The following is a 17,246-nucleotide window of genomic DNA, read 5'->3' as shown; positions in this document are numbered from 1 at the left end:
GAACTCACCCGCAAGCTCCTGCCTCTGGGTATTTGCACTTGCCATTCCTAGAATGCTCTTCTCCAGATTTCTCACTGTTTCACTTCAAGTGTCTGCTCAAATGTCACTTTATCTGTATCAGGGAGGCCATCTCTGATAAGCCTGTATAAAATATAGCTCCTCTCCCCATGCTTTGTGTCCCCACCCCTACTTCATACTTTACCATGTCATCTATCATCTGATAAACACAGTTTTTACTTTTTTGTTTTTTCATCTATCCCCCATCCACTCACACTCCCCCAGTGGATCGTAAGCTCCACAAGGTTGGGATCTTATCTTTCTTGTTCTCTGCTGTAGTCCCAGTGCCTAGAACAGTGCCTGATACATAGCAGGTGCTCAGTAAACGTTTGTTGACAGAACGGAAGAATTTGGACTTGGCTATTATCAAGACTGGAAACCCTGGTGGCGTAGTGGTTAAGATCTGCTGCTAATCAAAAGTTTGGCAGTTCGAATCTACCAGGTTCTCCTTGGAATCTCTATGGGGCAGTTGTACTCTGTTCTATAGGGTCGCTGTCAGTCAGAATTGACTCCATGGCAACTCGTTGGTTTTTTGGTATATTATCAAGACCGGTTATGCTGTTAACCTTGACCTAATGTGTGGCTGTGGTAGGAAATTAATAAGCAATTGTGAAAACTGAGAAAAACATTTTAGTATTTATTATATCACTTGGGTTTGATTCCTAGCCAGTGACCTCATACGCAGCCGCCACTTCTCTGTCAGTGGAAGCTTGCTGTGTTGCTGTGATGCTGAACAGGGTTCAGTGGAGCTTCCAGGTGAAAATGGATTCGGAAGAAAGGCATGGTGGTCTACTTCCAGAAACCAGTCAGTGGAAGCCCTATGAACCAGAGTGGTCAGACCTGCAGACTATCACGGAGATGACGCAGGACCAGGCAGTGTTTCGCTCTGTTGTGTGTGGGGTTGCTATGAGTCAGAGGCCGACTTGACAGCAGCTAACCACAACAGTGGTATTCAGAGTTATGTCTTCTTTTGAGGACGGATGTAAGTTACATATAATATAAGGGAATTAGTGGCTAAGTTTATTAGGAATTAAAGAAGACAGGAGAGAAAAAGGCATTCTAGCAAAATGAAAGATTGGCATATTCTGAATAGCTTATTATGGGAGGCATTCACTTAAATTCATGGAGTAAATAGTTGTGGAATGAATAAAAGGCCACTACTTTTTTTTAATTCTTCAACCTTGCTGTGACGTTGTGTGGGGGAGGGGTTATTAGAGGTGGCCTTAGTCTATCATTTAGGCTGTTATGACTATATATTAGAATCTCCTGTTTACTAGGTTAGCATTTGCTCACTGTACTGTTACCATTCTTCACTCTTCTACAATGGTTGAAAGCCAAACTATAGCTGATTCTCGATATTATATGGATGTCACAGAATCAAAAATGGCTTCCCATAAAATTATGGTGTCTCTTTCCTTTTTATAAGGAGCTTTGGTGGTGCAGCGGTTAAGTGTTTGACTGCTAACCAACAGGTCGGCAGTTCGAACCCACCGGCCACTCTTCTTTGAAGATTTAGCTTTGGGAACCCTATGGGGTATTCTGCCCTGTTTTGTAGGGTCGCTATGAGTTGCAGTCAACTCGACGGCAGTGGGTTTGGGTTTTCCTTTCCGTATTTTAGCAATTACACGTTTTTGAAATACGAGCTTTACGTGTGAGCTTGTATTTCATTGCTGTCTTATTTCTGTATTTTATCTCCTTAGTATTATAATTAACTTGTTTCCTTTCTTTATGTGACTCCATTAAATCCCACATGTCAGTCAGTTCCCTGAAGTTAGAACTCTCTTGTTCCTTCTGCAGAGAGAGTGACTTTCTCCTGGGTTTCCCACTGCAGCTTGGATGGGTGGACGTAAATGCTGGCCTCATTCTTCGAGCTCAGCTCAAGGGTTTCGGGCACGTTCTGCCCTAGCAGCCAGAGTCAGGACACTGGTGTCGACGTTTTATAAGGGTGGGCTTTGGGTTAATAAGGCATCTGGCCCAGTTCTCGACCTGGGAATAGCTTGTCCCTTTTCATGAAGGTTTCAGGTGAGATGGCAGAGATGCATAGAGCAGGAGAAGTTTATCTTACTTTTGATAATGGAAAATGTAGTGTCTAACAGTAATTTTTGCCTATTTGAAATGTTTGAAATTTTTGCCTATTTGCCCCCAAAAATATTTGAGATCCGACTATTCATGTACAGATTTTCTCTCTGTTCCACATAATGGCTGTGTTACGGTCTTGTGTTTAATTATTGTGCTAAGCTAGAGAGGTTTTGGTTCTTCAGTGTACTGAAGAGTACATGTCTTTTTTGGGTATTGAAATGAAGCAACACAAGCAGGAAAATTTTTATTTGTTGAGGCTGGCCACACTAGGTTGCTGCCACCATCCTCTTAGCACCAAGGGATGGCTAGGAGGTGAAGAGGGGAGACTAGAATGGTCTTCTTTGGCTTAAACTTTAAGTTTCATACTTTATGGAAACATCTAGTTTCCCTAAGAGACTATGAGTCTGTTTTCCCCCAAATCATATCAGTCTATTTTTAAAACTCTTGTTTCCCCTTCGCTCCATAATCATGGTATAATGCCATTATTTTTATAAATAGCCTTCGGCATAGAATTTTGTTAGCTTAAAAAAAAAATTCTGTTGGTTATCTTTATGTCTTCTCTTTTACCTACCTGCTTTATTATATTTCTTTGTGGCAGCTTCGAATGGAAACTCTCCATATTCCAGCTTTGCTCATCCTAGCATGTCTTTCTGTCCTTGCCCTGGGCACAGTGGGGAAGGGAGTGCTTATTGCCTGTACTCTGGAGACACGACCTGTTGAACCTTTTGTTCATTCATTTGAAAGGGAGGTTCTCTCAAATTGCAAATTCCATTGCATTTGTTTTAATAAATTTGGTTTAAAGTTACCGTTTTATACAAATCTGTAGAAGTTGCTTGTTCTCATTTGTAATGGGGGTGGTTTAGAGGCCTCTCCTATGGGACTGACCCCTTGCACTCCTTGGCTTTTAGCTGATTGACAAGAAAGTGGCTGTGAAAAAGGAGTACTGGAATTTAAGGCAATGGGAAGGGAAAACGAGTTTTTAAAAACTATTTTTAAGATGAGTTCTAGGCAACAGAAAGTAGCTGTTCAACAGGCAGTTGTTAGTTGCTGTTGAGTTGTTTCTGCCTGATATGATAGCGATCTTAACGTGTGACAAAACCAACTGTTACCTGGTCCTGTGCCATCTTCAGGCAATTAAACCAGTTGCCATTGAGTTGATTCCAACTCACGATGACCCCATGTGTTTCAGAGTAGAACTGTGTTCCACGGGGTTTCCAGTGGTGATTTTTTAAGGTAGATCGCCAGACCTTTCTTCCAAGTCACCTGTGGGTGGACTCAGCCCTCCAGTCTTTTGGTTAACAGCAGAGCCATTTGCACTACCCAGCGACTCCTGGTTTTCGGCAGTTAGGACTGAGTTTTTCAGCAGTCGGAATGACACCATTGTATCCAGATCAACTCAGACGCTCTGAATGTGTTCAGTGGTCCCTCGTGATACTTTATGATCACCTGTCTGTGTCTGCTCCAGGATCCCACATTCAGCATTAATCTGGCCCGGGGTCATCTTGATTGGTGAGGCTGCATTTGTGCAATCTGTCTGCTCAGGTGGAACAATAACAGCTGGGATGCAGCTGTACACGTCGTCCTGGGAACTCTCGTTTCAGCCAGCAGTTATGCTAACAGAATCAAACGTTTTCAGATAGTTGCTTTCTGTGACTACTGTTTGTGTTAACTGTTTGGAGACTCCCATTTAGGAGCCTAAACATTCACCATCTCTAATTGACTTTATGTGCTATGACTTTATTAAAGTTTTGTGTTCTTAAGATCAAGTCTGACTGCAAGGAGGGCAGTCGTTTTCTGATTCCTAAGGAGTAGCGAATAAGAACAATAGTCAATCAGTGACTCCTGATCTGACACTTTAGAATGAACTTGTTTTCTTCTTCTAACTGAGGCCACGGAAGGGCATTTTGAAATTTTGTAAAAGTCTGTATAGCCATTGTCATTCAGGACTCCACTGTAAAGGAGGTTGTTTCACAAGAGGCTCATGGAATTCTTCTGAGCCACACACAACAGAGAAGCGTTTATGTTCCCCAGCAGCCAGTACTTGAGTCCAGTTCTAAGACAGGAGGGGTTTCTCCCCTACTCACAGAGATTAGGAATACTTCACCATGTAGGAGGCTTAAGCAGAATTCTTGGCTTGGCCCTGCGTGAACAAAGGCTGGATTCTCATTGTTCAGATGGCCCCCTCCCCTCTCTCATTCCCTCAGCCCTTGTGAACGCTGGGATTCAGAGCAGGAAGTATTAGTTAATTTTGTGTGCCTTCATTCTAAACATGTGCACTTGAGTGTTTTCTGGTTTGTTTTGTTTATGGAAGGAATGTGGCAAAGGAGAACGGAAAAGGCAGCAGAACATTCAGAAGCTAAATATTTTATCGACTGTGTCTCCGTGGTTAGTCTTCATGTACATGAATTTGAGGTGAGGAGTGGAAGATGTTCTACTTGTATAGTTGCCGAAATGTATTCCAGGGTTGTACAGACTGCTTTTCCTTAGTCCTTTGGCTTGGCTGCTTTATCTTTTTTTAATCCATTTGCCGTTGATTGGATTCTGACTCATGGCGACTGCATGTGTGTCAGAGTAGAACTGTGCTCCACAGGGTTTTCAGAGGCTGATTTTTTGGAAGTAGATTGCCAGGCCTTTTTTCCAAGCTGCCTATGGATGGGTTCAAACGGTCAACCTTTTGGTTAGAAGCTGAGCAAGTTAACCGTTTGTACCCCCAGGGACTCTTGGTTTACCTTGAAGTCAGTACTCCCACAGTGTGATGATAGTGTAGTAGGTGTCTCCTGATCCTAATTTCTACTCATTTACCAATCACCTTCTTACTTTGTCAACTGTGAAATGAGTAGGATGAACAGATAAAGAGTAGAGAAGTACAGTGAGAGCAAGGACATGATAGAGCGCACTTGTAGCTGGTTAATGGGATGAAGAGAAGCTCCTTTGTTTTCCAGTTCTTCCTTATTCATAGTTATAATTCTGGATAGCACTGATAACTTGAGTCTTGACCCCTCTGTTCCGTATTTACTTCCTTATATATTCAGCTTGGATTCCAAAGTCCTTGGAGTAACTTCAGTGCTATTGTTTTGTCCGTTCATCTCACTTGTAAAGGGGGTGCTAAGTGCTGTTTACAAAATCATACCTTCAAAAAGATAACTTGAAAAAAGTCATGGTCTCCTGCGCTCTTCACAGTGGCCTTGTCTGTCCAGCAAGCCTTCATTTTCTCCGGTCAGCTTTCTCTGCTAGTCTCCACACTGGCTGTTACAGATGTTCTATACTCTCTTCAAATATTCCCCACCCAGTGTTCCCCACTGGCTTCATCCCTCACACTTGACAGATACCCTTGAGTCCTACCACACAGAAAGAAAAAAAAGTCATCTGTTAGAACTCTTAAAGCTTCCATCTCTTAGACCTAAAGCCACTTGCACTTACACCCATTCTTTCCTTTAAACACGGGATGTGGTTTCCTCCTATGTGGATCTAATCCCTCCACCAGCACTGAATCCCATTTTTGTCTCCCAGCCTGTATTTTTGGTCTCTCCCTCTCCACTGGCTCTAGCATAACAGCATTTAATACATACTCATCTCTCTGATCTAAAAAACAAAAAGAGAAAAATCCTCCCTGGACTCTATGTCCTCTATCATCTTCTCTCTCTTCCCTTTAGATAGATGTCATCCCACATTGTCTACACTTACTTGCTGCTTTCCCACTGCTGGTCTGCCATTCATCCTCAACCTCAACCCACCACGATCCTGCCCCCTGGAACTGCTCTCACTGCACATAGCAGTCATGTCTTAGTGGCTGAAGCCAACGGACACTTCGTAGCTGTTATCTTGTCTCTCTTGGCAGATTTTTAATACCATTGATCATTCCCTCCTTCATCCTCCCTTTTCTTGACTTTGTACCCTTTTACATGCTCTCCTCTCTCTGGCTCCTCCTTCCAAGTCTTCTTTGTTGTCTCACCTTCTTCTTTCTACATTTTAAATGCTGGTGCTCCTCAGCATGATCTCAAAAGCCAGCTTTTCTTCTCACCCCGGTTGAGTTGCCTAATTGGTCCCCACCATACTCTAATTTTCAGTACCCATGTACATGCTAACGAATCCCATATGTGTACTTTTAACTCAGACCTCTCTCAGACCTTCAGACTACTCCCATCCAATTCCCTGTTAGACATTTCCTCTAGGGTGACTCATTGTAAACCTGAAAAACCCTTTGACGTCGAGTCGATTCTGACTCATAGTGGCCCTATAGGACAGAGTAGAATAACCCCATAGGGTTTCCAAGGAGCAGCTGGTGGATTCCAACTGCCGACCTTTTTGATTAACAGCTGAATGCTTAACCATTGTGCCACCAGGGCTCCAAGCTTTGCGGTGACCCACAGTCATCTCAAACCTAGTGTTTCCAAATTTGAGCTCAACTCACCATCCTCCCCCTGCCTCCAGACCTGCTTATGCTCCTCTTTTTCGGTGAATGAAACTACTCTCCATTGGTTGCTTAAACTAGACATCCGAATGTTATTTTTAATCTTTCCACCTCATGGAAGAAGAAAAACAAGCTTTGACAGTGAGACAGAGTACCAACAGGCCTTTGTAAATGGCTCTTAAATTCCCCTCATCCCACATTAGCTACCAAGTTATATTGATGTCTGCCTCCTAAATCTCTTTCACATCCGTTCATTTCCCGCCATTACAACTTGTACAGGCCACTGTCCTCTCTCCTGGATTACGGCCACATCTTCTGAACTGTTCTCCCTGCCTTTGGTCCTGTCCCTTCCAACGCGATCTCTACACTGTGGCCAGAGTGGTCTTTCTAAAAATCAGACCGAATCGCATTATCTGGCGTAAATTCTCATGTGCTTGTGCAGGCCTAGCAGGCTCTGCTTCTTATTTACCTCAGCTCCAGCCACTTCTCCAGGTCTGGCTATACTGCACCACCTGAATTCCTCCAGTGCCCCTCTTGTATAGCTTTCATACATGCTATTCCACCTGCCAGGACAGTCAGTCCCTGTTTGCTTAGCTAATTCCTCTGCGTTCTTCAGGTCTTGGATTTAGATATCACTTCCCCTGGGAATCTTTTCTTGACCTTACAAATCTGGATTAAGTGACCTTCCTACATGCTCCCAAAACAATATGCACTCCGCCTGTCATAGATAACATCGAGTGGAATTACAGTTGTCTGTGTCTGTCTGTGGAAACCCTGGTGGCATAGTGGTTAAGGGCTACAGCTGCTAACCAAGAGGTCGGCAGTTCAAATCCGCCAGGCGCTCCTTAGAAACTCTATGGGGCAGTTCTAGTCTGTTCTATAGGGTCGCTATGAGTCAGAATCGACTCAGTGGCAGTGAGTTTGGTTTTTTTGGTTTGGTGTCTGTGTCTGTTACTGGATGGAGCACATCTCTGAGTGCAGCGCACATGGCCACCTTGTTGTATGAGCCTCCTTTACAGATTGCCACAGAGCTCCTTTTCCTCTTCCAACTTGTGCCTAGAGCTTAGAGTGAGAACAGCAGCTCTGAAATGAGGCTCAGAGCTGGCTACATAAAGCCAGCAACAGCAAGCCTGCCTGCTTCTACATTTAATGCTAGCAAAATTGTTTTCTGCCACCTCTCTCTCTGCATCTTTGGTGGAGAGAGTGGCCACTTATGCCTGTTTCTTTCAGGGTGTGGCTCGATGGTGCAGACCTTGGATTGGAATACAGAATACCCTGATCTGTTTTACGTTCTCTCCTTTGCCCCCGTCTCCTTCAGATTGGCTTGCTAAAGAACTATGAGAAGTCAGAGAGTGGAAAAATGAGGGTAGTTTGTAATCTACAGATTAGTGAGTAAGCTTTTGAATATCCCAAGCCACTTACTCCCGGTAATACTGTCCTAGATAGTGAGTCTCTGAAATGTCATAGATACTGTAGTATAACCTCGCCCTGTTCAAAGGTGAGATCTTGAAATTTCCGTAAAGAAATACAGGTTAAACTTGCGTTTTTTTCTTTTTTAAACAGAAGATGTGTGAACCATATTTGCATGACCTGTGTCCAAGCAAAATGTTGTATGGCATCGTAGGCAGAGGATGCAGGTGTGTTTAATATTCTTTGGAGACTATACCAGGTAGTCCCTGGTGTCGTCAGGGACTCTGCGTGAACGTATGCAGGATCTTAGCTCAGAAATTTTCTTCAGAAACCCTGTTGTAATCATGCCGTATTTGTGTAGTTATATAGCATATCAAGTATGTGCGTGATCACATTTTGACCAACACCTCTGTGAGGTAGGTGGAGCAGGAATTGTCATCCTCCTTTTTACAAAGGAGAAAATGGTGGAGCAGAAACCACACAGCTAGTAAATGAAGGAGCTGGGACCTGAACTCAGGTTTCACAGTGCTCAGTCCTGTGTTCTTTCCATTATACCATATGGCTTTGTGTTTAAGATTGTATGTGTGTGTGTGTGGTCTATTTAAAAAAAAAAAAAAAGCTGCCATTGAGTTGATTCTGACTCATGATTGACCCATGTGTGTCCGAACAGAACTGTATTCCATAGGGTTTTCAATGGATGATTTTTTCAAAGATCACCAGGCCTTTCTTCCGAGATCCTTCTGGGTAGACTCACACCTCTAACCTTTCAGTTGGCAACTGAACACATTGTTTGCACTACTCAGGGGCTCTGTTATGTATATAGGGGATAGTCAATCAAATTCGTCTTCTAAGATCTGAATCAGTTTGCACAAAGGAGTCAGATACGGCTCATATACGGCTCATAATACCAGTTTTATTGCAGTTAAAGCTGGAAGGAAGAATGTAGCCTGGACACATAGCTTAGATAGACTTTCTTTTCCCCTCAGCTGAACTCACACACGTACCTGGATCCAGCAGCTAAACAACAGAAAGCCTCCTGTGCACAGAGGCAAAGCCCACTGCTTCACCAAGGAGGTACAGGAAAGGGGTCACAAGCAGCTCCCAGGCAGGCAGTTTAAGGAGGGGGGCTGAGGGGATTCTAGGCAACACTTCTGAGAGGGCAGGCGTTCCTGTTTGGTGGGTTTTGTAGTGCGGGGGAGGGGAGTTTTAGGATGGTCCTTCCTGTGGAGTTAATCCACTTGGGGAAAAAGACTGTAAGCTCCTGGTGTGCAGGGAACCCTAACACATCCATGTTCCCCAGTGTATGTAGCATAGGACTGAGCATGGAGTTGTGCCCTAAAAATACCCATTGATCAAACTAACCTTCACTGCAGCATAGAAGTAGCAAAGAATAAATTTTGCCAGAGATAGGAAGACCCAATTTGTGAATGAATACAGTAGTTGTACATTAGTTCTTTTACCCACCCAAAGACACCTTGGGGGCCAACCAAGCTGTCCCAGCCATAAGACCATGTGTTGCAGGGAACTGTCTGACCCAGTGACTCAATGGCTCCCCTGCCACCATTTCTTCTTCCAGAAGGGTGTCAGCCCATTTGCTCCTCCCTTTCCCTATCCTTCCCTGCCCAGAGCAGAGTATCTCAGATACTCTCTTTTGTACACGTTCAGACACACCCTCTTTAAGCCTCCTTTCTCCTTTTTCTTTCATCCATCTCTTTGCTGAGTTGGAAACCCTGGTGGTGTAGTGGTTAAGTGCTACGGCTGCTAGCCAAAGGGTTGGCAGTTTGAATCCACCAGGTGCTCCTTGGAAACTTTGTGGAGCAGCAGTTCTACTCTGCCCTGTAGGGTCGCTATGAGTTGGAATCCACACGACGGCACTAGGTTTGGTTTGGTTTTTTTTTTTAGCTGAGCTACTGGAGGAACTTTTTTTTCTCCTTTCTTGTTCTGCTCCTTTCCCCGTCTCCCAGTCAGTGTGCTTCTCGCTCATATTTTTCTTTCTTCAGCTGGCTGATAAATAGAAGAATAGTGCTAATGACATCCTTCCTGCCTCGGGAAGTTGAAATTACATTGAATAGAGAACGAGTTCCTTAGAAGTCTTGAAAGTGCCCAGAAGACCCATGTGGAAAGTCTGTAGATATTTTCTTTTATATCTTTTAATTAAGCTTTTGTTGAAACACCAGTGTGAAGAATAAATGTGCCATTTCTATTCAGTTTTATTTAAATAGTATAATACTAATATACGCTACCACCTTTCATTATAAGCAACATTTCAACAACGTATGTCATAAATAGACTTTTATGAGTCAATGTGAATCCAGCTCTCATTTGACATTTTGTGGGAAGGTGTGCACTAGTCCCAGTTTGAGACTAGCCTTTGGACACAGCCTCTGCTCGGGAACCTCCTGGGTCTCAGACGCACAGAATGATTTGTTTCCCCTTTCTCCGTCAAGTTCCAAAGCAAACTGGGGATAGAAGGGATTTCTTTTGCTTCATCTATATGACTTAGGAACTTTGATGTGTTTATCCCACAGGAAAAGCTTTTGACATCACCTATGTGCGCCTCAAGTTCCACACGAGCCGCCCAGAGAGCTTTGCCATTTACAAGCGAACTCGGGAAGATGGGCCCTGGATTCCTTACCAATACTACAGCGGCTCCTGTGAGAACACCTATTCCAAGGCAAACCGCGGCTTCATCCGGACAGGAGGGGACGAGCAGCAGGCCTTGTGCACAGATGAATTCAGCGACATTTCTCCTCTCACTGGGGGAAACGTGGCCTTTTCAACCCTAGAAGGAAGGCCCAGTGCCTACAACTTTGACAATAGCCCTGTGTTGCAGGTAGGCCTGTAGAGGTTGGCTTTGGAGCCAGTTAATCCTACCCCACTCTGGAAGTGGGACGATTATTGTGGGAAGGGGCCTGTGGTCCCACTGCTGAGGTAAGGTGTAGGCCCCCCCCAAAAAAAAATCACATCACTTGCCGTTTAGTCTACTCCAACTCACAGCAACCCCAGGTGAGTCCGAGTAGAACTGTGCTTCACAGAGTTTTTAATGACGGATTTTTCAGAAGCAGAGGGCCAGGCCTCTCTTCCAAGGCACGACTTGGTGGACTCGAACCTCCAACCTTTTGGTCAGCAGCCGAGTGCATTAATGGTTTGCACCACCCAGGGACTCCTCAGGAAAGACAGCTGGATTTTATTTTGCTCTCCTTTGTACTGTTAATGAGTGAAGGAAAGTAGGTTTGTTTCTACTGCCCAGTTGATGTTTGTTCTTACGTACTTACGCACTTGCACAGGCAAGTGTGTAAACTTAATAAATTAAAAAAAAAAACAAAACTTTGAGCAATTCTAAATTTAGTCTCTGTACTTGGGGTAGAAACATTTTGCTTCTGACCCTTTGAAGAGGTCATTTGGACTAATCTACCCAATTTTCATGCATTCTTTCTTCTTATTTGACAAAATAGCTGTTTGTTTGTTTTTTCTTAGTGTTAGCAAAAGGAAACAGTTGAAGCAAGATTTTTAAGAATGTCACTTTCCTTCATTGTTGTGTGAGACAGTTTTGACTGGGTTTATCAGGCACTGTTGCCAATCATTATGAAAATTCCTAAATCACCTAAAAGGATGGGTATTTTAGGCAGAATATAAATTTAGGTACCTCTGGTACTGTGCCTAAGTATTATGATAGAAACGTTTTCCCTGATGAACAGTAGCGATTAAAGATGTCGTTATTCTCATGGATTCTGTATGCATATACCATAGTACCGAATCTTCCTGTACTGCTTAGACTTCCGTGAACTTTTCTTATGTTTTGGCTGTTTGATTATGGGAAGAATGGCGAGCCTCGTGCCATATTCAGCACATAACACAGAAATGGAGACATTGCTGTCACTTGGCTGAAGCTAACATCTAAACGGGAGCAGCCAGTGCTAATTGAGGCAAAAAAGACTGGGTATGGTTTTGCAAACGCTGTGTACATTTTATGAAAAGCTGTTGAGATTTCTGAACAGGAAATCCCTCTGCTTTTCTGGGCTTTCTATTTATTATGTTCAAGGATTTTTTTTCTAATTTGGTTGTATGGTTTTGGACAGTGGCAAAAGATGAGAATGCATTTCTCAGTGGGTCCAGTCCCCTCCCATTGTATTTGCTGGGAGGTAGAGGTGAAATCATAAATGTGAAAGGAGTTGGCAATGTATATCTTTGAAAAGACCTTTCAGAACGGTGTTTCTTATAATGAGGTTGTGTTGGAAGTAAAAGACAGAAAGAATAGCTGATTCTGATAGATGAAAACATGGAAGACTGAATGTTAGGGGAGAGGTGATCTGGAAATATCCTTTAAGTTGATCAACTAGCAAACATTCTCCAGCCTTGTTTCTTGCTATGGTGAATTACTGTTTTTTACTGTCCTGGAGAGGCAACGGTGTAGTCAGTAGGAAAAAGAGATGATGTGTGTTATAGATTGAATTGTGTCTCCCCAAAATGCATGTCAACTTGGCTAGGCTATGATTCCTGGTATTGTGTGGTTGTCCTCCATTTTGTGATCTGATGCCCTCATCCTGTGTATTGTAAATCCTAACCTCTATGATGTTAATGAGGCAGGATCAGAGACAGTTATGTTAATGAGGCAGGACTCAATCTACAGGATTAGGTTGTGTTTTGAGCCAATCTCTTTTGAGATATAAGAGAGGGACCACATTACCACCAAGCAAGAAGAGCCAGGAGTGCGCATCCTTTGAACCTGGGGTCACTGCTCTGAGATGACAAGGACCTTCCGCCAGAGCCCACAGAGAGTGAAAGACTTCCCTTGGAGCTGATGCCCTGAGTTCAGACTTCTAGCCTCCTAGACTGTGAGAGAATAAATCTGCCGAAGCCACCCACTTGTGGTATTTCTGTTACAGCAGGACTAAATAACTAAGACAACATATAATTACGATTGTGGTTTTCTGGCACCTTTGCCAGCTGTATGCCTTGTCTACCTGTCTTGAAAATTTTCCCCAGCTATAGGAATTCTGGTATTTGATGCTCTTAATGCCATAGAAACTCATGAGACTTAAATGTGGTAAAAAATGCTGTGGGTATCTGCATAGATTGGGCAGTTGGTGTCATTATGCAGAGTCACTAATTACATGTCTGGATAGCAGAGCTCTGGCTCTGAGATCCAGTTGCCTAGGTGGTTTAGGTGTTTTGACTGGTAGTCAGGCAGCCTCTTTCTGCATTGCTCCTTGTTTCTGCATCCAGAATCGTTATCTCTCAGATGGCTAAAGGAGACCCCTCTGGGTTTCACTGCACATGAGTATTACTAAGCATGTGATGATTTGTAATGGTTATTACCATTTATTATTGCACTTGGTATAATGTAACAAGCACTGTTCTAAGTTCTTTAGATATACAAACTCATTTGATAACTCTATACAGTAGATACTTCTATTATCCCCATTTTACAGTTGAAGAAATAGAGGCCCTGAGAGAATAATATAACTTGCCCCAAAACACACAGGTTTAAGTGGCAGAGCTGGGATTGAAAACCAAGAAAGTCTAGCTCCAGAGATTGTTCTTTTTAAAGTACCCATTAAGTGAAAAATGACTTAGATTCAGCTCTTGAGAAGCTTTTATTCAAGAAAAGCTGTGATAAAGATGAAGCCTGAAGAAGATACAGCAAGCATTAAACACAGAGATGTGTTTAGCTATTTACATCACGGACGAATAAAAGATTCCTAACATTGTGGCCATGAGTGGGAGCTGTTATTGGAGTTCCAAGTTTGGATACGGTGAAATCGTCATCTCTTCTCCCTTCTAATTGTACTTAAAGGCTTGAAGGAGTTTAGCTTTTATGAGCGCTCTACGTGGTAGAAGGGAGAGGCTGTGTTGTTCTATAGACCAGGTGTTTGGCATGGTTTAAGGCAGTGATTCTTAATGAGGGCTGTGCATCCCATCTCATGTGCGGCCTTCTGAAAACAAAGATGCCAGTACCTCTGGTCTTGCTTGTTGAGTCTTCACAGGTGAGTCTGATACATAGTCAGTGGAAGACTTAAAGTGGAAATGGTATCTTTGGGTAGTTGTATCTATTGCCATGTAACACAACACCCCAAAACTTAATGGCTTAACACAAGCATATTTATTATATCTCATGATTCTTTGTTAGCCTGGGTGTACTCAGCTGGTAGGTCAGCCGGGATGTCTGGGTCTTTCCCTCCATGTGGTATTCCGTCCTCAAGGAAGCTAGACCAAGCATCTGGTGGCAGGAGTGTTGCAAGAGCTTAAGTTCCAGTGAACAAGCAGGTACCCAGCCTTCTTGTGCCGTATATGATGATGTCCCTTTGGCTAAAGCATGGCACATTACCAAGCCTAGAGTCAGCGAGGAAGGGGATGATGCAGGGTGTACCCTCCGGTAGGCATGATTCACTGGGGGTCATTACTAGAATAGTCTACCACACATGTAAACAGGTGTGTTTTTTCTTCAAATTCATTCATTTATTCCCTCAGCGAATGTTATTTAAGCACCTACTGTATGCAGCAGTAGGCGTATTACAGTGAATAGGGCATATAAAAATGTGTCTCCTCATGTAGCTTACATTCTGGTAATGGGAGAATGGAAGCAAACAATTGAAATAGGATAAATAAGGAGAACAGGGAAGAGGAGAGGAAGATACATAAAACCAGACCAGTGACCAGTTGCTGTCGAGTAGATTCTGACTCATGGCAACCTCACGTGTGTCAGAGTAGAGCTGCTCCATAGGTTTTCAAGGCTGTGACCTTCTGGAAGTAATCAGGAGACCTTTTCTTCTGAGGTGCCTCTGGGTGGATTTGAAACACCAATTTTTTGGTTAGAAGCCAAGCGTCCAACCATTTGTGCCACCCAGGAACTTCTAAACAAGTGAAGCAGGGAAGAGAACTAGAACGTTGGGGAGGCATGGCCAGGGAAGGCCTCACTGAGAAGGCGACATTGTGGGGAAGGAAAAGGCAATCACTTACTGTCTGATTGATTCAGGCCAGTGTAAGGATTCGTTCCTTTGCATTTGGGTATCACACCTCAGGTCTCTCAGCAGTGGATTAGGTCTGAGTGATGCTACCAGACAGGAAGGCCAGGTGATGACCAGCATATCTGGCACAAGTGTGATGCTGCCTGAGCTCTGAGCTGGTATCTCTGACTGGATTTGGGGTGCGGATACAGGGTAAGGAGGAAGGACAGGTGTATTGAGAATTTAATATTTGCTAGACATTTAAAGATGCATTTCATTTAAACCTTTCAACAGCCTTACGGAAAAATTAGCATTATCCCCACTTTTCAGAACTCTGAGTGGTAAAGTAATGCAACCTAGATCAAACAAGAGAAGTCTAGAAGGGGAAAAATACTAGGAAATTAAAGAAGTCATTGAGTTGTTGTAATAGATTTAATGCTGGAAGTGGACTTTAGTTCAGTGACACATTAACTGTTCAGAAAGTTTTGTCACATTCGTGCCTTACGTTCAGTCCCTCTCCATCTCTCGTTTATGTTTTCGATTTGTCGTTTCTCTGCCAGGAATGGGTAACTGCCACTGACATCAGGGTCACTCTGAATCGCCTCAACACTTTCGGAGATGAAGTGTTTAATGATCCCAAAGTTCTCAAGTCCTATTATTATGCTATCTCGGATTTTGCTGTGGGTGGCAGGTGAGTAAGCAATTAAATCATCCTCAAAAGTAATTAATTGGGACTTTGATTTATAAGTGAATGTGGCAACTTATTTATAATTACATAAATACTGTTAGACATTTTCTGTACCAGCAGCAGGGGTGGCAGTTCCTGGTGTGCGATTCTGCGTATCTGCAAAAGAGGCAGCAACTTGAGGATCTTTTCCTTGTCAGACTGCTCATTATCCTGTAATTGAGCAATTAGGTTTTACAACCCTGTATCAAATCGACGTACTGAATGCTTATTGACCATTTAAGTGCAAAGTACCATGATAGGCACTGTGAAGCCACTGTGAAAGTGTAAGACTGGCCTGAGCAGACCCCAGCCTTCTCACCCGTTGCTGTTTGAGTCAGTTCTGACTGATGGTGACCCCACGTCAGAGCAGAGCTGTGCTCCATAGGGTTTTCAGTGGCTGAATTTTCAGAAGTAGATGACCATGCCTTTCTTCTGAGGTACCTCTGGGTAGACTTGAACCTCCAACTTTTGCGTTAGCAGCTGAGTATGTTAACCATTTGCGTCACCCAGAGACTTCCCCAACTTTTTGAAGATCTTACAAATGAATGGTCCAGGTGATGTATGACTACGTGAAAACTTAAATACTAATACAGCGCAAAAAAAAAAAAAAAAAACCAAACCTGTTGCTGTCAAGTCAGTTCTGACTCATAACGACCCTATAGGACAGAGTAGAGCTGACCCATAGAGTTTCCAGGGAGCGCCTGGTGGATTCGAACTGCCGACCTTTCAGTTAGCAGCCGTAGCTTTTAACCACTACACCACCAGGGTTTCCAATACAGCGCATATGTTTTAAATTAAAAGATCAAGCAGCTGTAAAAAAGATGCCGTGTATCAGGGAATGATACAGAACCTCAGATTAGAGAAGCAGGTGGAATCTGAGCTGGGTCTTGAAGAATGGGTAGGACTTGGTAGGAGGGAAGACATCTAGGTTGGGGCCAGGATGGGCAACTCTGAGCACACAGATTTAGAGATGGAAGAGTATAAATCCACTTGACTTAAGGACAACATCTTAGATAGTTTGGTGGCCAGAGACCTTAGACAGCGGGGTAGGAACCTTGGACTTTATCTTCGCTGTATTAAATGACACGTTCTCAAGAGCAGAAAAATTATTGTTGTATGCAGTGCTCCTATATATGGGTTTGATGCTCAGTGAAAGTTGAGCAAACTATAATCGATGGGATACCAGGCAAGGTTTTTGGAATAGGCTAAATGTAATGGACATGCAAACCAGTGTGGGAGGAATGAATTTGACAAGCTGGTGTAATTGCAAACGTAATATGTATGGTATAGACTGGGAAAAGTGTCTTCTTTGGCAGCTGGCTGTAGAGGAAAGCAACAGGTGAGAGCGCCGGCCCATGCTTGTGTGAATGCTCCTTGGCATGTCTCTCAAATTGTCTCAATATCAAAAATGCTGTGTTACGAAGATGAATATGAGGGCAGAGTGAGAGTAGTGTACGATGGAGAGAATTTATATTCGTATTATAAAAAAAACAAAACCAAACCCATTGCCATCCAGTTGATTCCAATTCTTGGCAGCCCTATAGAACAGAGTAGAACTGCCCCACAGGGTTTCCAAGGGGCAGCTGGTGGATTTGAACTGTTGACCTTTTGGTTA

General features: G+C 43.3%; 1 protein-coding gene across 1 annotated transcript in view; it reads left to right on the top strand.

Moving 5' to 3' along the window:
* LAMC1 (laminin subunit gamma 1) overlaps window positions 1-17,246 on the top strand; it is a 128,402-nt gene that overhangs the window by 73,370 nt on the left and 37,786 nt on the right. Inside the window, exons 2-3 of the mRNA XM_003410851.3 lie at window positions 10,486-10,790; window positions 15,465-15,595. Coding sequence (XP_003410899.2) covers window positions 10,486-10,790; window positions 15,465-15,595 — 436 coding nt within the window. The remainder of the gene's footprint in view (window positions 1-10,485; window positions 10,791-15,464; window positions 15,596-17,246) is intronic.

Source organism: Loxodonta africana, chromosome 25 (assembly GCF_030014295.1).
Source record: "Loxodonta africana isolate mLoxAfr1 chromosome 25, mLoxAfr1.hap2, whole genome shotgun sequence".
Classification (NCBI taxonomy): domain Eukaryota; kingdom Metazoa; phylum Chordata; class Mammalia; order Proboscidea; family Elephantidae; genus Loxodonta; species Loxodonta africana.
This window is presented reverse-complemented; position numbering and strand designations above follow the sequence as displayed.